Source organism: Beta vulgaris, chromosome 5 (assembly GCF_026745355.1).
Source record: "Beta vulgaris subsp. vulgaris cultivar EL10 chromosome 5, EL10.2, whole genome shotgun sequence".
Lineage (NCBI taxonomy): Eukaryota > Viridiplantae > Streptophyta > Magnoliopsida > Caryophyllales > Amaranthaceae > Beta > Beta vulgaris.
In genome coordinates, this window is record NC_079206.1 from 64,288,278 (window position 1) to 64,312,845 (window position 24,568).

At 34.4% G+C, this 24,568-nt stretch overlaps 1 protein-coding gene across 1 annotated transcript; it reads right to left on the bottom strand.

The window, feature by feature from the left end:
- Positions 1–9,384: 9,384 nt before the first annotated feature.
- Positions 9,385–10,661, bottom strand: LOC104894504 (transcription repressor OFP12). Its single transcript, XM_010680753.4, has one exon. The coding sequence runs from the start codon at positions 10,563–10,565 to the stop codon at positions 9,534–9,536; it is 1,032 nt and encodes a 343-aa protein (XP_010679055.2). The 5' UTR covers positions 10,566–10,661; the 3' UTR covers positions 9,385–9,533.
- Between the last annotated feature and the right edge of the window lie 13,907 nt (positions 10,662–24,568).

A 24,568-nucleotide genomic window follows, 5' to 3' on the forward strand; every position in this document is an offset into this window, starting at 1 on the left:
CGACTTGGCCACCCTGGCGCCCCTGTTTTTAATTCCCTTAAGTCTACTAAATTGATCTCTTGTACTTCTAGTGATCTTTCTTTTTGTCATGGTTGTCAACTTGGAAAACATATTAAATTGCCGTTTTATGCTTCTACAAATAATACTGTTGCACCTTTTGATATTGTTCATAGTGATCTTTGGACCTCCCCTACTTTGAGCTCCTCTGGACATCGCTATTATGTATTGTTTTTGGATGATTTCACTAATTTTCTTTGGACTTTTCCCCTTACTAACAAATCTCAAGTCCTCTCCACTTTTATTACTTTTCGTCAATTTATCCAAACTCAATTCGAACGCTCCATTAAAAGTTTTCAATGTGACAATGGTCGAGAATTTGATAACTCTCCCTTCCAAAAACAATGTGCGCAACATGGCATGTATTTTCGCTTCTCTTGTCCCTATACCTCATCTCAGAACGGTAAAGCGGAACGCAAAATTCCTTAGTAGGGGTGCGATGGTGCGTCGAGGGGTTGTGAGATGGGCTGCCGTCGTCAGGAGAGCCGACGGTGTCGGAGGAGGCAACAAGGGCGCTGGAGGGGGGGCCCAACTGCTGAGCCTTGCGGGTTTCTTCGAGAGTGAGCATGGACCGTGCCTTATAAATGGTGGTAAGGGTCGCTTTGTTGAATGATGGAGGCGACATTGTCATATGCATCCGTAAGTCCGGCGACGAGTTGAAGAACGAGTCGTTGGTTAGAAACCGGCGAGCCGACGCCGGCGAGTTGGTCGGATATCTTTTTAGTTTTTGACAGTAGGCTGAGACATTCGGGAAATTCTCCAGATGAGTGTGAGAAAATTGATGTTCGAGATATACGGCACGAGAGTGCTTGTTATCCTGGAAAATGTCACGTAAGCGTTCCCACGCTTGTTGTGCGTGGAGCCGGGCTCGAGAATGGTGAGCATAAGGTCTTCGGTGATAGTGCCGTAGATCCACTGGAGGACGACGGCGTCGAGCCGAGCCCATAATTCTTTGTCCTTGATTTCCGGTGGGTTTTCCGGCGGAATGATTTGGATCAAGAACTTGGTTCGCGCCCGAGCGTGATCTTGAATAATTCGGCCCAAGAGGAATAATGAACATTTCGAGATCAAGAGTGAGGGAAGGTGATGTTTGATATTAAGAGAGGGCCGAGGGTAGCAGTTTTCTGTCGGCAGTCATGGAGGGCCGATGGGGGGGAGGACGGCTAGGGGAAGAAGAAAGAAAAAAATATTCTTTGACCTAGGCTCTGATTACCATATTGGAAATGATTCATTCCTTAACCTCCAAAATACAGTACACAAGAGTTTATATACATGAGTCAAGAGATCCTATAAAATAGGAAACTAAGTCAAACTACTATACAAAGATATTATACAGAAGATTACTCTAGAATATTCACATATTCTATCAGAAAGAACAAAAAATACAGACGGAGTACCATTTTCCTCCTATCAACCTATGAAGAAAATGCCCCATTATGTATTTATGTATATGGACGGCCTAATGGCCTATCACTAGTTCAATACTTGAAGAGTTGAAGTCTTGAAAAATACCAATACATAATGGATGGACCATCACCAATATTATACCTTATAATCACATTATTACATTAATACTCCTAGGAAACTAGAGCAATTATTTGTTCATATATCTATGTCTTAAGGTTACTCTACAAGTCTTACTAAGCCATTAAGGTTTGGCTTACGTGATGTATCATGTATGTGTGCACCATATAACTGTAGCTGTGTAGCACAGTTGTTAGACCACAATCGTACGTAAGCTACGTCACTAATGATTAATGCTATAGTTACTTATACTTTGCCAAAAATAATTACTGCTACATATGGAGAATCCAATACTTTATCAGGAAAGTTCCTAGTTTTGCTTTGGAAGACAGGAGGGGTCAGCACCCACTGTACAGTGTATACACAGAGTAAAAAATATATACTCCATCTGTCCCAATTTAGTTGCTACATTTTGACCTAACTTTGACTATCTTTTACTCCATATACATAGTAAAACACATAGTCATGTTGGATCTTGTTTGATTCACCCCAATTTGTATTTTCCAAATATATAATTTTTATAATTTTTTCATATATGTAGCTCAAGATATTGGTGTTTGAAGTTGCATCTCGTAAACTGTGATAAAACAAATTTACGTAGCAACTAAATTGGGATAGAGTGAGTACTTATTATTTGTGTTCTTTGTGTAATTTCAATGTGATGTAGCTCTTATCTTCATGGTTAGCCTTCGTTTCATCAAAGCTCCCAGTTTTTTCTTATGCATTTATAAAGATGGTCAACGGTTGATTATAAAGATTAGAGTTTAAAGTCTAAAGAGAGATCCCACCACATTTAGACTCCGTTTGATAGGGTATAAAACATTTCACAACAAGAATCCGCCTTTGTAGCGTCTGAATTTAGCGTCCGACAGTATAAGCGGACGGTAAATTCACAATTAGCGTCCGATGTATGACATTCGCAAAGTAGCGTCCGCTTTCAGAAATGTAGCGTCCGTTCTTTTAAACGAACGCTAATTAGCGTCCGTTGAGATGAAATTACCGTCCGACAGACGGACGGTAAATAATGTGATAAAATACGCGCTTACTATCTCAAGTCGACCAAAACGTTTTACCCTAAGCCACGCTGCCCATGCTTCTCTCTCTTCCTCACTCTTTCCACGCCTTTCTCTCTTCCTCACTCACGTTCTCTCTCTCTCTCTCTCTTTCAGATCTCACGTTTCTCTCTCTTTGTTTCAGATCCACGATTCTCTCTCTTTGTTTCAGATCTCACGACTCTCTCTGTTGTTTCAGATCTCACGAAGCCCACGGTTCACTCCACGTCTTTCAGTGAAATTTAGTGAGTAAATATGTTTTTTTTTTTGTTTTGATTGTTGATTATGGAGTTTCTTGATCTCACCCCACGGTTCTCTCTCTTTTCTCGATTTTCTTTGTTTTTTTAATTTCGTTTTGCGTTTTCTTGTTCTTTGTTTTTCCTAGATCTGAATTCCAAAAGATTTTAATTTTTTTTGTTTTTCGATTTTTTTTTTTTTTTTTTGGTTTTCGGATTTTGAAATTTTGCACGAGTTTAAGTACCTTGAGTTTTATTTGGTTGAATTTCGGATTTATTTGTTTAAATTTGGGAAATTATGGTTGAGTTTTTATAGTTTTTTTATTCGTTTTCGTTTTTAGTGCTGGGTTTTTTATGGAAAATATCAATCTAGTCTCTTTGCAGTATGAATGCTTGAATCTGCTGTATAACATTAATCAATTTTAAAATAATTAGTTTTATTTTTTTTTTTGGTTTATTTTTATTTTTTGGTACTTATAGGTTTCTGGCGGCGGAGTGGTGGCTGCGGAGGTGCGGTGGCTGTCACGGTGGTGCGGTGGCTGTCGCTGTGGTGCGGTGGTTGTCGCTGTGGTACGGTGGCTGTTGCTGTGGTGCGGTGGCTGTCGCTGTGGTGCGGTGGCTGTCGCGGTGGTGCGGTGGCTGTCGCGTGGTGCGGTACATTGGCAGTGGGTCCTACTCTTATTAGATTGAAGTTGTTGTATTAGTATATAGTTACAATGTAATTTTAGATTGTATTATATATATTTATTTTAAATAAAATTCTCATTTGTTTAATTCTCAATCTTTGTTATTCTAACATTGTTCATTTTGAAATAATAATAAAAGTTAATAAAATGAATTAAATAAAAATAATAAAAGTAAAACATTGGGCAAAGTGAAAGTTCATAATAACTGTCAAAAAAAAAGAAAAAGGAAGCTCATACAGCTCATAATCATAATAAAAGCTCCTAATACCTGCTGGGCTAAGTGGTTTAGCGATGTGGCTACTGGCATACATTTAGCGTCTGCCTTCTTCTTTTAGCGTCAGAAATTAGACGCTAATTAGCATCTGACAGTTCGGACGCTAATTAGCGTCTGAAATGTCGGACGCTAATTACCGTCTGAAAATCAGACGCTAATTTAAAAATCGGACGCTAAATTTTTAGCGTCCGCCTGTCGGACGCTAATCAAGTATTAGCGACCAGGGGATTTGCATCAGACTTTAGCGTCCGTGACGGACGCTAATTCTTTTAGCGTCCGATTCCGCGTTTTTAGCGTCTGATTTTTGCGGACGCTAAAGGCTGACATTCTTGTTGTGTTTTTCTAGAAAACTGTTTTCCTCTATTTTCAGTTTTATATTGTTTGGTTGGCAAAAGAGTACAAAATCATTTTAAATATACTCTCAATGATGGAAAATCATTTTCCTTTCAAAATGAAGGGAAAATTGTTTTCCTTACCTCTCTTATACACTCCTCTCACTACCTCCATACTTTTCCTTTCAGTTTCCTTTCCTTTCATCATTTTTCTTACATGAAATCAAATAACGGAAAACTAATTTTGAAATTCTGTTTTCCATTGTAAATGGTTTTCTATAAAATCATTTTACACTGAAAATGTTTTACACCTTATCAAACGGAGCCTTAAATTGTACAGAAAAGGGGAATTTTTTTTTTCTTAATTAGATTACACTTGATTAACGAAATTTAGAAATAAGCTCGTAAAAGTGGCTTCGTACAAAATTAAGGGTCGTCATCTAGAATTTTCCTTAATAATATCATGTATCAATATAAGAAATATGAATAGAATTTTAGATTTATGAGTCTCTTAATAATATATATAAATAATTGTAAAATAATTTTAATTTTGAAATAAAAACCTTTGAAAGGATTTTTTGCAAAAAAAAAAACAACCACAAATTTAATTTTATTTGCAGGATGAAACCTATTTCCATTTTACAATGTATTTTTTGAGATGAATAGAGGTGGTGCTGCAGTTAATGAAAATAGGGATTAAAGAAGATTAGAAGGGCCATCTCTATACATCTGAAAAACCATACTGGAAAATGGAAATAGGTTAAATCTTGCAAAGAAAAATAAGTTTGTGATTTTTTTTGTAAAGAATGCTTTAAAAGGTTTTTTTTTTTATAAATTTTCATATATATATATATATATATATATATATATATATATATAAATGAGTTCATATGAGAATGCATACTTATATGAGAAAAGAGAATGATTTTCACGCTATAACTCTTATGATAAGTGATGTACTCTAATGAAAAGTGATGTAACTCAAAAATAAAATATTTGAACAAAAAAAATTAAAAAAAAATAATTTTTTTTGAATTTAAATTTTTTTGAGGGATAACTCTAATGAATAAGTGTTATAACTCTAAACCAATCGTTGTGTGAGATTTATTCTCATTTCTTATGTAAGGAGCATTCTCATGTGATCTTGCTTCTCCCTCTCTCTCTCTCTCTCTCTCTCTCTCTCTCTATATATATATATATAATATATATATATATATATATATATATATTATAATATATATATATATATATATATATATATTTTGATAAATCATTTTCAGCAGTTCACTCTCTGCAATAAATCGAATTAGTTGCAATTACATATAATGGACCAAACATATTAATAACATAGGTCATAATTACATGATATACAATTGCATTTTCTCTCTCCTCCTCCTAATCTGTCCTTGTTTTGGCTATATGTCAAATCCAAGATTAGTAAATGAAAATCCGAACGAGTTTTTCATGAGTATTGAGAAACATATATACTAGATTTAATACTTAAATCACAATATTATTATATTATTAGAAACCTACTTTATATGAGAGTCAACAAAAATAGTTGATCTAAGGACAAAAAAATAAAAAAATGGAAGCCAAAATCTTTTGAAACCAATAAGAAGCCATGTAGCTGATTATTTAATGATAAAGACTAAGACGTGGTAGATGCCTATTGGCTATAGCCTATGCATACTCCAAATTCTAAAATGTATGATTTGAAATTGTTTATTTATGTTTATGTTTAAGTTGTTTGGTTGTATGAGGTATATTTTGTTTGTAGTAAGCATGAATGACTTTTTCTAGTGAAAGTAAAAAAAGCTTCCCATCCTTACTAGAAATGGGAAAATTGCGTCGGCTTGTAAGACGGTGGCACAACTCAATTGGTAGTCTAGATCAGAATCTAGATGAGTCTTGATGTAGTGATAGTTTACATCACTATCGTCTTATACTCCATCTGTTTCGTTTTAATTTACTTATTTCATTTTGGGTAAGAATCAAGGAGGAAGTACAAGTGTATAAGAGAAAAACTGAGAAGATGGAGAGAGAAACTGAAAAGTGAGAGAGAAAAACAAAAAAATGGGCTTAAATATGAAAAGTGTGAATGATATGGATGGAAAAGGAGGAGAAAATAGATGTGATATGTTACCAAAAATAGCAAAAACAGCAGTGTGTAGATTAAAAAGAAACGGACTAAAAAGCAAATTGTGTAAATTAAAAAGAAACGGACTAAAAAGCAAAGTGTGTAAATTAAAAAGAAACGGAGGGAGTAGTAAGGAATACAAATTGACTTATATTATGACATAAATATATGTAAGTAATTATTTTTATTATAATAATCACAAAAAAGACCGAAATTCCGACAGTTAATGGATCGGACCGATTCAAGCAAAAGTTTGCATCATTGCATGGCATGGAAACCGGCGTGACAAGAAGGTTATGAGTTCGAATTTCATCCATCCTTCCTTTTTATAGCGGATCATTTAATGTCGGGTATCAATTGACCTATTTTGCATCCAAACTTCAAGCTCCAGTAAACTCTCAAGTCTCACGAAAAGGGGCTCGGTAACATATAAACAAATCTTGGAGCTCCGATCATTAGTTTAAACTCTTGTTTGAGTTGGTCTTTTGACAATAAATTAGATATTGAACTTATGATTAAGACTAAGGTGGATAGATCAAATTTGATGTTTGAATTTTTAGCTACTTTAATTATATATATATATATAATATATATTATATATATAATAATATATATATATATATATATATAATATATATATATATATATAATATAATATATATATATAATATATATATATAATATATATATATATATATATATATACATAAAAAGATTAAAGTTTGTGGTGTAATTTTTAATTGTCTAATAGAATTGTAAGATCAGATAATATGTTTTTGGTATAAAGGATCTTTCGCAATATTTATATTGGTGGTAAATAGTAAACTAAAGCTCATAATAGTAGATGTTAAGTAAAAATATTTTCAGCATCAGGTACTTTGGAGACAAACAACAATTATTACTTGGATCGAGATTGCATGTTTTAAATTTTGTTCCATCTTGAACTAACCACATTTTTTAAATTGTGACGTCGCTTATAAGTTCAATTTTTTTTTTTGTTTGGAAACAAAAAGTATATATATGTTGGTTTACAAGAAGATGAGAAAATTATATAAAAGTCCTTGGAGAAGGTACTTTCTCTATTTTTTTAATATCTTCTTTATTTGAAATCTTGACAACTATTCATACTTAGAGAAAATCTTCTCAATATTATTTTTCAATTTATAAGAAATAATATAGTCATGTGGGGTCTTGTTTGATTCGTCTCAATTAAGACATTATTAATATTTAATTATTATAATATTTACTAATATATAATGAAAGATATTTAAGTTGAAAGAGGTGCATTGGGAGACGCGCACAGGGGAATGAGAATGATAAAAAACTAGAAAGAGTATTCCATAATATTAAAAATATTTCACTATTATCACATCATCAATAGCTTTTAAATAATTGCGGTAAATTTATTATCTTTCTTAATTAATTAAAAGAACAAAAACTCAAATTTTGGCTTTTCAAAACAAACAAACAAAAAAACTCAAATTTAGGAGTGAATATGTTATTCTTAAGAGAATCATGTGTAGATGAGTTGGTCCTTGAACTCCATCCCTATCCTGTGGCGCGGGGTTTGATTCTCGTTCTACATATTTGAGATAGACAATCGGGGGTAGGGTCCACTAATGTACTGAAAAAAAATGTCATTTTAAAAATAGTATATCTTATTTTGATCTAAGATATACTAAAATACATATTTTTTATTATATGGATATAGAGAATCATTAAACGTCACTTTATAAAGTCAATATAGAATTACTATATAGTAGTATGTTATTTACATTTTAATACGATTAATATCACTTAATGTATACTATCAGTTCATATGTAATTAAATTTAACAACCTTCTTAGTTCTTAACATTTAGATCAAATTCCTTAAAACGACTTTTATATTTTGAATGGGAGAGAATATCATAGTTGGTTATAAATGATAACACAGGTATTATGTTCTAAAAGATTACAAATACTCATGAATATATGATCGCAGTTAAGTGAGATTGCCTAAAATTTTGCATATATATATATATATATATATATATATATATGAGAGAATTAACAACTGTAGTGAAATAAAAACACTACAATAGCAATGGCTTTACCTTTATCTTTGAGGTCTGTGTGATTAGTCCCTTTCTGCATGGGACAGTGATACTATTTATCCTCTTTGATTCAGTGCTAAAAAGTCATATAAACCAACAAATCATGATACTATTGACATTTATAAATTTTTTTTGTTTTAGGTGGAGTAGCAGAATTTTCTAATGTAGTAGTAGCAGTAGCATATATATATCAATGAAAAAGTATTTTTTATTTTAATTAATGCAAATTTTTTCGCTATTAAAAAAAATAGTACAGTTTCACAACTAGAAATTACAAGAATATGACTATCTAACATTCATTTGAAAGTGTGAGGAAATAAAAGAAATATTACATTTTAGTTTGGCAACTTTTGTTATTTTTGTTACATTACAATATTTAGGATAATCATTTGACAATTTCTATATTTATCTGCATATTATTCTAAAACGCTATAAAAAGGTGATATTATAATTTTTTAAGATAAATTTAATAAAATTTCATATCATAATATTTCTCAATGCAAGTTAAAGTTTAATAAACTTTAACCAAATAAAAAAGCTTTTATAGTAAAAAAAATGATTAAAAGAGACGGTCTAATTTTAATATAAAAGTAGACCTAATCACTAAATGTATTAAACTAGTCACTGAAAGAAATTAACCTAGTTATTATTGGACTAATTCTCTTTTTAATATTAGGCTTATTATTGCCTAATTTTGATTTTAAAGTAAGCGATCTCAAGAAAAACTCTTTATAGTAAGTAAAGAGAGAAGAAAAAAGTATCATTCGATGTGACTAATATAAGCAATTGAGAATCCCCTCAAAAAAAAAAAAAAAAAAAAAAAGCGATTGAGAAAATTTATGGTAGAAAGTGTCATATACAATATATATCAATACAAGCCAGCCAACCGATCCGATCTTGTCTCAAAAACCAACCAAACCAATTAGTCGTTTCTTCTCAATAATTAATTTCACATCAAATAATTGGTTTTCCCAAGTTGTACAAAATGTAGTGGGGTTAAGTAATAGTTAAAAACAAAAATAAAATATGAAACATACAATTTAATAATGTACAAGTACTAAAGACAAAAAAAAATTTAATGGATTAGTTACATATTGATTATTGAATGATATGATAATAATAATGAATACTTTAATATCATACATATTTACCACCATTGTTATGAATATGATCACCACCATAAGAAGAAGAAAGAGATGAAGATGATGATGAAGAAGGTAGTTCATTTTCTTCATAATTAATATTTGGAGACATAAGACTAACAACAAGATCAGTAAAAGCTCCAACAATGTACTTATGAGTGTTCTTTGGATTCAAACCCAAATAACTCAACAATAATTCTTGCAAATATTCCCATGCTTCTTTAACTTCCAAGCTTCCTAAATCACGTGAATCCACCATCTCTTGCATGGATCGTCGAAAATCTACGTACGGGTCAGGTGAATAAGTCTGCACGGCCACGCCCCCGGCCGCCTCGGCCGGGGTAGACTCCTCTAAGGGAGATAATAAGGTGGAGGAGGAGGAGAGGGAGAGGGAGTCGACGATCGAGTTGGAACGGCCTGGGGAGGAGATAAAAAACCGGCGAGAGGCGTAGGCGGTGGCGAGGTCCGGTGTTGTGGAGCCTGTGTCCTCCGTCTCCATGTAGTCCGTGGAGGCGGAGGATGGGGAGGCCGGGGAGGCCGAATTGTTATTGTTATTGTTACTGTTATTGTTACTGTTACTGTTATTGTTACTGTTACTGTCTTCGTAGAGGGAGTTGTAGTTTTTGATGAAGGGGGAGTTATGATTTTGGTGGTTGTTTAAGGTGGTTTGTGGGGTATGTGTTATTTGGGGTTGTGGACGTTTTATTAGGGAGAAACATAAGTGGAGGTTTTTGCCTAGTGTGTTTGGCATAGTGTATGTGTGTATTTTTTTTTCTAGATTGTAGTAGTGTGAGTTTGTGAATTTATGTGTGTGTGAGATTGTATTTGGCTTGTAAAGAGAGACGTTTGTGTGTGAGCTGTATTTAAGGGTGTTGGTAGGAGGAGAGAGAGAGGAAAGTGAGGTTAGGAGAGCAAAATTAATTATTAGATGATCAAGGTCTTCATATATACAATTGTTGTTTTGGTGATCTACAGTAATAATTAGACACATGGGGCAAAGTATGAGACATATTTGACAAACCTTCATTAATTAATTCATCAAAAAACCTGATATGATGCTTGTCCAATTGAGATGTGATTAAAAAAAGTTGCTCTACATGAATTTTGAGAATATTGCATTTATTAAGAGGAACAAGAGTTTAAATTTGAAAAACGAGATCAAATTTAATGTGGGGTTATGTACTTATATATGTTAGTGTTGATATTTCTTATATAATTAAGTAAATTGAAATTATCATATTTTACCATGTTAAAAGAAATATAAATTACTAATGGTGGAAATTGGAGGAAGAGATATGATAAATCGATCTTCATGGACAAGCCTGGATCATCTTACTTAGAAGTTGCATTCCAAGTTCCGCAATCTATCAAAACCTTATATATACATATAAATAATCACATCTGTGCCTTAGAAGGGGGGCATGGGGAGCCATCCGGAGGCCATCCTAGGCCAAGCGTGGGTCGAGCCAAGGGAAGACAAAAGTGGAAAAGAAATGAAGGTCTCAGGCCCCATGAGGGATCCTCAGGCACCCCGGGGACCCTAGCAAGGTTCGGGACGAAAAAACTCGACGGACCCTGGAAAGTCGGAAAATGGCTCGAAAACTGGAAAAATCGTGGATTATAATACACGAACCCTGGCGCCCGCGGGGCCCAGGCACCGGTGCCCATGGGGTGCAGCACGGGACCGTGGGAGACCCTTTGGAGGCACACTCGTGCCGTGGAAGGGTCATGTGGTGCCGTTTGGAGGTCCTCCTAGGCCTAGCTAGGGTCGTGCCAAGCGAGCCAAGGGAAGGCAAAAGTGGGAAGGAAATGAAGGTCTGAGCCCCCATGGGGGATCCTCAGGCACCCCGGGGACCCTAGAGAGGTCCGGGACGAAAAAACTCGCGTAGCCTCGGGAAGTCGAAAAATGGCCTAAAAACTGAAAAAATCGTGAATTATTTTACATGAATCCGGGAGCCTGCGGGGTGCATGGGCCATGGGGTGATTGGGCCTCATATAGGGCTTGGTGCTCGGTGGTGTCCGCTTCTAGCACCGGTTTCTATCTCAAGAGTGCTGAAATGCATAGAACGGATATAATGGTATTACTGAACAATTTAGCAAATTGATATTACAATAAGGATATGTGGTTTTTTTTCACTCCAATTAGTTCATCAAACTTTTTCAATTTGACCATACATTTGTTAAAAATACAATCCTTGATGCGTATATATTATTATTAAATTAATCTCGAAACTTAAGAATTTTGTTAAACATTTTACTCTTTAAAAGGTAGGGGGTATGATTTTTCTTCTATATATATCAGCCACCTTTTCATTTGAGGAATGGACTAACTTGTTACAGAATCGGGTAAGTTGAGTTTGCAAATCAATTTCATCAGTTCGTTGGCATGCGATTTGTTCCGTGGTTGGTCGAGATTGTATATGCATGGCCCAACTTTTATTATGCTGATTATTATCTTTTTGAACATCATCAAAGCTTTTACTACTTTTATTATACACCAGGATGTACCGTGAGCATGGTACATCTAAGGTTATTTTTTTTTTGCTCATTGATCATTTGAAACTTCCAAATAAGCAAAATTCACATAATAGTAAAATTAAAGCTCCAAATGAGGGAAAAAACCTCTTAAATATACCATGCACATAATGCTGATACACCAGTGTGTATAATGAATGCTCTCGTAGAACTTCATACCTCGCTGAAAGACCCAAATCCAGCTATGTAGCTAGTATATTTTCATGGCTAGTTTACCTTAGACAATCATACAGTTACCTCATGACTCAAGTTAGTCGTACCTTCGCAATGTACATTTGTTTCTAGCAATATAAATATCCACAATTATTAGATTCCGAATGTTAGATCAATAAGTACTTTTCTCTTGCAAGAACTATTGTTCTTCCCACCATTTTCTTGGGAACTTTTTAAATGAACTTAACCTCAATATACTATTGGAGATCATGACTAATTAAATCTGACTACGAATTCTATCTACTAGCCATAGCGGTTGTCTAATTACTTCAAATTGACGGTAATTTGAGGAGAGGTGGTAGCTCAGTGGAGTACCACCTTGAATTACAAGGAATTGTCCCGTGTTCGAATCCTCATCCCAACAACATGTCGGGGAGTTACTTATGGACTGTTTAGCCTTATACCCAGCCTCTGAGCTGGTGTTCCCTGCAGACTAGTAGCCTAGCAGTGGTTGATATTCGGACCAATAATCTTTCCCAATAAAAAAGTATTGGCGGGCTGGCTAACACGGATACGACGACACACATCCGCATGTTGCATGCACCTCACGCGCCACACATGTCATTCACTTCATGTCACTCAGATGCACACACGCCCATAATTATGGTAAATGTGTTGGTCTTATTTACTCTTTATATTTTCTTTAAGGTAGTAGTTGGCTTACTATAATTGATCTATTAAGATGATTCACAATAAAGTGCAAACCCACCAAATCATACGAGCTAATCAAAAGCATATCCCTACATAGTGTAGAATAATTTACACACAATCCCAAGAACACAATTTTGCAAATTTTCATAAGTTTTGACAAAACCTTTGATAAATTACCTTTTAAGTAATTCCTATTATAGTTAATTTTACCTAGGTGGTTCCATCATTACAAGGACTCATGTCCAAATCTACTATATTTACAGATTACCCATAACAACTGTTTATAAGTAATTCCATATACATCCACAACAAGATATTAGATTGAATTAGCAAGCCAACTTATTTTCTAATTCTATGCAACAACTTAAGAAAGACGTCAATGGAAAAGAATCGGATGTACTATCTAAACTGTCAACAGAAAATGACGTTATTTTATCATACTATATGAATTACAACAAATTATAACTATATTTGAGAAACAAATAAACGAGGGTTGCAAAATTGGAGCACATGGTGGGGAGAGTATAAAACAGCTCCACATCTAGCTTGTAATGTACATGTACATATCCAACTAACATGGTCTACATCAATTCACAACAAATTTATTACATTCCTGATATTTCAGAAAAATTATAGAAATTATCATGATCATGACTTGTGGGGAGGATTGGGTTTATGGGGGTGGTGGCCTTCGATTACAAGTGTTGAGACTATCAGTCACTATGTACCATATCCATTTGTTTTATTTACTACGATTATAATTAGTACTTCTATATACTTATTGAGTTACTCAATTCCCTTGTCCATAAAATAAAGGAATATATTGTTCTCAATTTTGGAAGGAATAGCCTCCCACTTAGGTCCAATCTTCCGAGTTTTGGGTTCATTATTATATTGGAGGGATAATAGGGGGCACGTACAACTGTAGGGTTGTGTACATGTCCTGAACCGTATCGGACCAGGACTAGCTGGACCTGTAGACCGAAATTCTTGAATTTTTTAAATTGGAGACCGGATTGGCCGGAAAAATCAAGTTCCGACCTATTTTATGAAAAAAATCAAATAGCCATATATAAATCATCTTTTGACCTATTTTTCGATTTTAATTTTCTTGGATTTGATTAGGCTTCTTAGAGGAAGGAAAACAGAGGTGGAAAGTTAAAGAAACGACTTAGCATTTTAAATGGAATTTAGGGCTGGGGAAGGGGATCGAATAAGTAAAAAAAAACTACGAAAATTTGGGATTTCCTGTATGTGTTAGGAATTAAGGTGTTGTAAATGCGGAACAAAATCAATGAAATAATAAGGATGAGAAACAATAACGAAGAGCAAACAAAGAAGACAAAGATTTACGTGGTTTAGTCAAAATAGACCTACGTCCATAGGTGGGGGATTCGAGCTTTTTCACTATAATGGAGATAAACCGGAGAGAATAATACAAGGAGTCCTAAATTCTAGAGGCTAAAAGTGTATCATAAGTTGTATCTAATAAATAACACCAAAGAGGCCTTTTATAACATAAGGAACTCCGTATAAAACCCTAAAAGATAACTCAAAATAGAAATAGTCAAAATCGCGTAAAAGCTAAGCCGCCCGATCAGGTGGTCAATTTCTCCAAAGCTTTTGACGTTGCGGGCTTGGTCGAGCGGGCCTGCAAAATAGTATTTTGTCGAGTTCAAGGCATCAACTTTAACAGTCCTGAAGCTTGTAATCAGGGTTTTACGCGGACCAAGGACCGTACCTGAATCATCAATCAGGTTTGGTCCAGTCCAAAATCTAATCCGGTCCGGTCTAAATTCAGGTCCGACCTTAGTCTTTATTTGCAAACCCCTATGTACAAGGATTGAATCTCGTAACCTAGGAGACCTGTACAAGAATACTTTTCCTCAGACCCAACTCTTTGTATGTGCCTTATGTCAAGAGCATACCGAGTAGTACTTGATCTAGTGGTGTGGTTTGTATCTTACAACTTTGAGGTTTTGGGATCGAACCTCACTAGAGGCACTTTGGGGGTGGAGATTTCCCCTTACCATACCCCCTACTCCCAAGGGGCCTTGCCTGCAAACCCGGACCAGGTTGACCTGAATGAAGTTCCGGTCTGGTTAGGGCGCCTTCTCCTCACTTTAAAAAATGTCAAGAGCATACTACACGATTTTGTAAGCTTGTTTTCTCCATATAGCTAGTTTTGTTGACTTGGATTGTGAAACATATATCGACTTGGATTGTAAAAGCATTGTGCCCTAATATGAGTACGGTGTATAGCTATTCGAAAACATGATTCTAAGTTTGAAGTGTTGTTAAAACCCTGAGCAAAATATGAATGTTTATTAGGATTAAACTTTGATAGGCTTATACAATACTTTAGAAAGATATACAAAGATCTTAAGAGTCTTATATTATCATCTCCTGCTACATTGTTCAAATTTCTTGTGCAAATTTAGTTTGGTGATTTATCTTCCCAATTATCGGATTTTCAAGTTATTTCTTCTTTATTCTGTGTTATTGTCGGTATATTTGCACACAAAATCAATTGTCCCAAATAGTTAATTTTTTTTAGGGGCCTGTTCTCCCCAACTTATTTTCAGTTTAGTTCAGTCCAGTTCAATTCAATTCAATTTAGTTCAATTCAATTCAATTCAGTTCATACCAGTTCAGATCAGTTCAGTTCAGCTCTTGACAATACTTTTATTCTCACATATCACTATTTATTTCAATTCAGTTCAGTTCAATTCAGTTCAGTTCAGTTCAACTGTTTTATGCCGAAGAGAACAGGCCCTTAGTGGGGCTCGAAGCATATTTTGAGAAGATACCAAACTATATAAAGTAAAATTAATTTACAATTGTATGTTTATTTGAAAAATAAGTACATCAAAAATTATTTTTTTGTGAAGTTGTTTTGTGTCTAATCAAACAAAGCCTTAGTGAAACTTACTTATTAAATTAATTTGTTAATATCAACTAAATGGAAGTCCAAAAGAAAACAAACTGAATTACAATTATATTTACTTATGTAAGACAAAATTGGGCAAGCAAAAATGTTTTAACAAAGTGAAACATAGTCATATGTGTGAATGTTGAATATGGTCAAAATTATTAGTATTGGTGAAGTACACCATATGATTGTCCTTTAACATTGAATTGTCCATATCGTAATAACAACTATACGAAAATGAGAGTATGATGATTGATGAAGGCTTCACATTAACGTAAAAGTTAAAAAGAAAGTTAAAATAACAGCAATATTATACTAACATTCAAGTACCACATAAGATGATGTAACCGTAGGGCGTAGATCAAACAAAATTTGATCATTTGGTAGGTATTTACCTTATATTCTAGAGATATGAGGTTTAAACCCTTTTCCCTACTATCAAGAATACTTAGTCTTTAAATTCTTAATAAAAAAAGCACTAGCCGCTTTCTCACAACAAAAAAACTCCTCTCCAGTGAATCCTCAAAAGAAGCATGAAACCCTAGGGGCTCTCCGACCACCTGAGCCGCTTGGGCAAGGTGGTCGTTGATCCCCTCCCCTTCCCTTTCCCATGTTAGATTTATGGTTATCAGTTCAAGGTTTTTTAGTTGTATTCTTCAATTCGTTGAAGTTTTCAAGTTTGTCGTATCCACCTGGCACACGTTAAGTTTTTCCGTTAAGATCGTCCCTTCCACCTCCGCCCTCTCTTGTTGCATTTGTCAAGCTTCCTTTCCCTTCCCCTGTTACTTCGTCGGGATTCCCATCCCCCTCCCCTGTTAACTTCGTCGGGCTTCCCTTCCCCCTCCAGTTTTGTTCGCCGGGTATTCCCTTCCCCTTCTCTATTTTCGTTTGTTGGGCTTCCCCTCCCCATCCCTTGTTCGCATTATACTGTCGAGTTCCTTCCCCCTTCGTTGGTCGAGTTTTGGTTTTCAAGCATCCCTTTCCCTCCATCCTGGTTATTGGGCTCCCCTCGCTAGCTATGTTAGATATAAGTATGATGGTTTTTTCTTAGTATGTGTGGGAAGTCGTCAAATAGTTGACGTAAGTTGTTTCTTTCAATTTGCTAATTAAGGCTGTTGTTCGTAGTTGGTTGTGACAATTAAAAAATGTTTGCCACTTGGATAAGGGATGGTGGTTTAATGTTGTAGTAGTAGAATATGTAGCTTTTTTGGAATCTTTGATAAAGGAACATGTGACTCAAGAGGATGAGAAGTGTGAGCGTGGTCGAGGCAATGAACTATATTCATGGTTTGGACATGTGTTTTCCACTTTTACAAGCCGGAGGTGTATTTGAGAATTCGTAATGTTTAGCTCTCTTTTCAGATTGACATTAATCTTAATGGTCCTTGCTTGAAAAATTCAAATCTGAAGGCAGCACCCCAGCTGCATTTGGTGGATTTCAGCGTTTCTCTTACCTAACGGAGAAACTTGAAATACTCTTGAGAGAGAGTAATAAGTCACCCAGGAACGTGACTCTTCAACATATCGTGAACCAAGAATCCCAGGTGACTGATGAAGATCGTTATGATTGCTCATGCAGCGAGATGCGAAGCTCGTCATTGGTTGTTCGTTGTCCGGATCGTTAACGACATTCGCTTCTCCTACCACGTACGCAGTTCCATCAGCCATAAGAGCTTTGACTCCACCAACACAATTGTTTAGCAACACCCTACTTAACATGCGACTTTCTATCGATTTTACTTGTTTTTGTTTTTTATGGCATGTAAAAGCTAATAAGCTCCTTTAAGTTTTACTTTGTTTTATATTTATTTATATTAACATTAGGTTGTACTTCGTTGTTTAATTAATGTAAGTTTTCTCGTTGTAAAAAAACTTAATCAAGAAGCTATAAAGGTTGAGATTTGGTTCAAGTCGTCCCCCTACCATTAGAAAAGAATAAAAATATCGTTGTACAAGACCATAAGGTACAACTGCTATAATTCAGGTTGGACTGTCCTGTCCACTGTCGACATGAAAGTTCCTGAATCCTGCATGCGATTAGCAACCAAATTCAAGTACTGTACTCTCATTGCTTTATGTATATATGTTCAAGTTACTGTACGTAATTTTTTCTTTCATATATTACTGCCAAATTTTCAGTTTCATGTATTTGATCCTATTCGGAGGAGTGAGGCCACTGGGAAACAAAGATCCAAACATATACGAGCAACAGAAAAACAGTGGCATAATTAGTGCCGTTAGATACCATGGGTTGTTTAGCTTCCATTATATCTCATGTGGGTTTCATCATTAATTCACTACTGCCAACTGGTGATTTTTTTGTTGACATGGTTAGAGGCTAATGCCTGTTTTGTACACTAGGGCTTATGGCTGTTCACGAGCCCAATCGAGACAGAGTCTGGGGTTGCTTGGCTCGGCTCGTAACACTTTTACTCGAGCCGTGTCTTGAGTTTTTTCGAGTTCAAATTTTCTAATTCAATTTACTTTAAAACTCAACTTGAGATAAAAAATTATATTACAAATATACTGTAAATAGCTTTAGACTACTTTGAATTTTTCACAAGTATTGTGCACAATTTAAGTATAATTTTTCATTTAATTTCTATAATATGGAAAATAATGTAGCTAAAACATATTTCAAGCATGCTCACGAACTTTCCGAAACAAACTTTAATTTGCTATGCTCGGCTCAAATAACTTGGGCATATATGAGTGGATGACGTGTAATGTACACGTGCTTCAGGGTTAGTGTGTGTATGAGTTATGACGAGCGTGTGACAACATGTTAGGACTCTATATCCATAGGTATTTTGATGATGATAAAGACATTTTTGTATATAGCATGTTTGGTTGTTTCATGGTACAAAATTGTCAAAAAATCAAAGTTTGGATGATCAAGATTGCTAACTATGAAAGAATGCTAGACTTCTAATTAAGGCGGATATGTAATAAGTAACCAAATTAGTATGTTTGAAAATATGTGTGCACTTATAGAAGAATTATCATGTAATATGACATTATTGTGTTTATTTAATTTTACTAGAGTTAGTAAAATAAATAACACAATAATAAAAATTACATAAAATTCCATTGAAATAAAAAAGGGGATTTGATAAATCTTATTTTTCTTTTAAAGATACAAGATTTCTAAAATCTAATTTGTTATGAAAAAGAAATAAATATCTTTGCAAAAATACATTGAAAGAGATAAGTTTTTAGGAAGATAATTTAAGAATATTTTAGAAAAAACATCCTTAGATACTCCGTGAGATAGGATCATATCAATTAAAAAGGAAATTGATCTTCAAAATTGTCTTTTAAAAAGCTGAACATGCATAGCATGATAGCATCTGCTTATTTTCACATTATTATAGAGAGTGTTGGGTTAGGTACATGAGTTTGTATTTGATTCAACTTAGAAATGCTTATAGTTAAGTGTTGGGGAGCACTACTAGAGTCAGTAGTGGGGACTTTACCTTGAGTGAGGTATTAGGGGAATTTGCTATTAGTGGATTTGGTGGACGTAGATCTAGTCCGGAGTATAGATTGAACCACGTTATTAAAACTCTTTTGCGTCCTCATTGCCTTTTATTATCCGCTTACTCAGTGTGCTTCAACTCAATCTCGAAATCTCAATTTTCGTTAATACACAATGCATATTATAGTGCCATAACTTTATATCAAAATTGATCATATTCATCTATACAAATATATTAAAAGGCGTGCATAAACAAGAAACTATGCCACGTGGCGCTCTTCCTAGGAAGTTTTAGTTCATGTAATTCATGTACAATAATTTTTTTATAGAAATTGCGTAGTATAGGGGTTTGATCCCGAGACCTCAAGTACATATACTAAAGTCTTAACCACTAGACTAAATTGTATTTAGTATTATTATCATAAAGTATTATATTAATAAATAAAAATTTTTCTTACTCGAGACATAACCGGAGCATAATAACTAGTTTACAATTAATATCTTGTGAACTAACACAACTTTTACACATGGCCAAAGACGACATGGTAGAACCTAGATGTACTTAATCCATTAAGTATGCTCGATAGCTAGGATATACAAATTTGGAATATCGAAAAGCTATTAAATCATACGTACAAATGTACAATATGACCTATCATTTTCTTTTTGGCCAACAGACGTATCATTTCTACACATAGCTAATGTGGCTCCATGCACAATATTAAAATTATCGTTAATACTACCTTCGTTTCTTTTTAATTGTTACACTTTGACATTTTACACTATTCACATATTGCACTTTGACCCTCGTTTGTGATTTATACGTGAATAAAAACATAGTCATATGGGATCTTGTTAGATTCGTATTAGTATGTATTTTATTAATATGTAGTTTTTATATTTTTTACAAATACAAAATTAGAGATATAAAGGCTTAAAGTAGTGCATCGACATGCGTGAAAAGTGTAAGTGTAACAATTAAAAAGAAACGGAGGTAGTATACTCTTGCGTTTGCGTATGATCATATTATCATCAAGATATATTAAATACTACTCTTATCTATTCTACAATCACTTAACTAACTTTTAATTAATAAGTACGTTGATGTTATCATGGGGAAGCTTCATGTAAGTGGAGATTTTAGATTTGCATGCCCGACATGGCTATACCCACCGCTATAAGGAACGTTCCTCTGATTTATCTCACTTAACCAAAGTTATAACAATATGATTATGTATTAGTATGTATACAAACACAATTATAAAAAATAAGACCACACGTTTAAGAGAATAAAGAAATAGAAGATTAAAGCTTAATCAATGATCGTATCAAATAGAAACTCCTTGAGCTGATCTGTTATAACTTATGATTAGACTGTTAGGACTTAGGAGGGTGTACGGAAGCTACTACCATAACTGAAAGCCGAAAGGATATACGATCCATAGTTGATTGTAGTTATTCTTTATTTTTTAATCTATCGATTTCATATATATTGTCATCCATTGTATTTTGCTTTGAGTAGGAATGCTAATCGAGTCAAGCAGCTCACAAGCAACTTGAGTTTGACTCAGTCAACGCTTGGTCAAAACTCGACTCGAATTCGTCTCGACTCGAAACCTTAATGAGCACGGTTCTGGTCGACTCGTTAAGCTCGCGAGCAACTACTTAATAATTTTTTCTTATATATATTTGTCTATGATTTTTTTTTCTGTCAAATAAGATCGAAGTTACCAATCCCAATTAAAATTTACCTCATGTGACTATGGTCATATTTCATAAACTAGTAACACGAGTTTAAGAGAAACAACAAATTTTAAAAAATAATTTTCGAATAGTCGAGTCGCGCTAATCCAGCTTGATTTGAGCTAATCGAGATCGAGTCAAGTCGAGTTTCGAGTCGAGCTGCAAATTAAAGAATTAACGAGCACGAGTCGAACAAGAGTTTGGTGAGCTTAACAAGTTTTCTAGTTGAGTCGAGTCAAGCAGGGCCTTCCCGTGGTTGACTCGCTCGATTAATACCCATAGCTTTGAGGGGTTCGAGTTGTAATGTTACCTAGGATTAATGGATTATTTATACTTGAAATCACAGGTCCAAATATAACACAACAAGATTCTATTTGGAGATAATAAAAATAAGATAGAAATAATCATATAAGATTTTTTTAGTTTGGTTGGATTTTGAAATGCATAACAAGAATGTCAGCCTTTAGCGTCCGCAAAAATCAGATGCTAAAAACGCGGAATCGGACGCTAAAATAATTAGCGTCCGACAACGGACGCTGAAAGTCTGATGCAAATCCCCTGGTCGCTAATACTTGGATTAGCGTCCGAGAGGCGGACGCTAAAGATTTAGCGTCCGATTTTTCCATTTAGCGTCTGATTTTCTGACGCTAATTAGCGTCCGACATTTCAGACGCTAATTAGCGTCCGAAATGTCAGATGCTAATTAGCGTCTGAATTTCTGACGCTAAAAGAAGAAGGCAGACGCTAAATGCCCAGTAGGCCACAACGCTAAACCACTTAGCCCAGCAGGTATTATGAGCTGTATGAGCTTCCTTTTTCTTTTTTTTTGACAGTATTATGAACTTTCACTTTGCCCAAGGTTTTACTTTTATTATTTTATTTATATTCATTTTATTAACTTTTAATTATTATTTCAAAATGAACAATGTTAGAATAACAAAAATTGAGAATTAAACAAATGAGAATTTTATTTAAAATAAATATATATAATTACAATCTAAAATTACAATGTAACTAAAAAACATAAAATCTAATACAAAAACTTCAATCTAATAAGAGTCGGACCCACTGCCAATGTACCGCACCACCGCGACAGCCACCGCACCACCGCGTCTGCCACCGCACCACCGCGTCTGCCACCGCACCACCGCGACAGCCACCGCACCACCGCGACAGCCACCGCAGCCACCACTCCGCCGCGCCAGAAACCTATAAGTACCAAAAAATCAAAAAAATCAACCAAAAAAAAATAAAACTAATTAATTTTAAAATTGATTAATGTTATGCAGTAGATTCAAGCATTCATACTGCCATAGAGACTAGATCTGATATTTTTCAAATAATAACCCAGCACTAAAAACGAAAAACGAAAAAAAAAAAAACAAATAAAACTGATTTCTAAAAAACTCAACCATAATTTCCCAAATTTAAACAAATAAATCCGAAATTCAACCAAATAAAACTCAAGGTACTTAAACTCATGTAAAATTTCAGAAATCCGAAAACTCAAAAAAATAAAGAAAAATCGAAAAACAAAAAAATTAAAAATCTTATGGAATTCAGATCTAGGAAAAACCGAAAAACAAAGAACAAGAAAACGCAAAACGAAATTAAAAAAACAAAGAAAATCGAGAAAAGAGAGAGAGAAACTCCATAATCAACAATCAAAACAAAAAAAAAAAAACATATTTACTCACTAAATTTCACTGAAAGAAACGTGGACGTGGAGAGAACCGTGATCTCTTTCGGACGTGGAGAGAACCGTGGGCTTCGTGAGATCTGAAACAACAGAGAGAGAATCGTGAGATCTAAAACAAAGAGAGAGAAACGTGAGATCTGAAAGAAAGAGAGAGAGAGAAACGTGAGTGAGGAAGAGAGAAAGGCGTGGAAAGAGGAAGAGAGAGAAGCATGGGCCGCGTGGGCTTAGGGTAAACGTTTTGGTCGACTTGAGGTAGTTAAGCGCGTATTTATATCAATTATTTACCGTCCGTCTGTCGGACGGTAATTTTACTCAACGGACGCTAATTAGCGTTCGTTTAAAAGAACGGACGCTACATTTCAGAAAGCGGACGCTATTTTGCGTTTGTCATACATCGGACGCTAATTGTGAATTTACCGTCCGCTTATACTGTCGGACGCTAAATTCAGACGCTACAAAGGCGGATTCTTGTTGTGATGAAAACTTTTTGTATAATGATATCTTATATGAGATTTTTTATGCTCTAAACCTATTCCTTGTGGCATAAGTTAGAAAAGTCCTTAATATATACTTACACGTTCTTTAAAAATTATAACATTTTGACTTTTACCTATTCACATATCTCAACATGACCGTATTTCAAAACAAATACTGTTATTTTAAAAAATATTATTGGATTTGTATCAATGTATATTTTCGTAATATGTTACGCTATATATAAATTTTACTATGTTTCAATTTTTTTTTACTAATTAACAAAGTTAAAGATACTGAAAGTCAAAGTTGTGTTTTTGATCTGACAAGCACGAAAGTCAAAACCCTATAACTTATGAAGGATGGGACAAATATATATAGTTATAGGCTTATAGCCTTATAGATAGATTACTTATATACTCAGTGTGTGTCAAAGACAAATTTTATATTAATGCATGCATATTAGAGTATACAATCAGAGATTAGCTAGCTAAAATGATTGATCATCCAATTAATGGAGTTATTAAGCCAATAATTACCTAGAAAAGGCGTGGAAATGACCATGATATTAATTATATACTACTACTAGTATATAGTTAAATTGATTATAATATCTGAAACAGCTAAACTAGTAACAGACATAAAGATTCAGAGCTTCATCTGATTTGCACTGACAACAATACTATCAAATTAATGAATACAAAAGAAGATTCAGAGCATCTTGTTTGTGGATTTGTTTTGGCTTGGAAACACTGCGGGATCCCAAAATCCTTAGTTGTCTTTCGAGCTTAATAATGTAGGTCAGCCAGCCATACATGAATGGTTATTGGAGTTGAATGTTCAATGTTACGAAAATTGTTTTATTATTATTTGGTTCCACATATGTTTTTGAGCATATGTGATGATCCTTTGAAATTTGCAAGTGTATCAATTCTTGGCTAATAAAAAGTACATTTTGTTTGTTTCAGAATAATAATGGATTGTTATTTCATAGTTGAAATTCAAAACTATTGAGGTGGGTAACTTTTAAAAAATTGAACATTATGGTCTTAAATTAAAAATTAATTGAGAAGTCCGGCCAAAATTATCTGTAGGATGTTAATTTTTCAATCAGTAAGTAATTCAAAAGAATGATTGATTTATATGAGCCACGAAATCAATACAAAGTACAAAAAAGGAAGGGGAGATTCGAATCTGTGACCTATCATTCACAGCACATCAATTTTAACCACTAGGCCAAGACAGAAAGGCCAGAGCAATAAATCCTCTTAGGGACTCATCCTATCGAGGTTAATCCCTATCCAG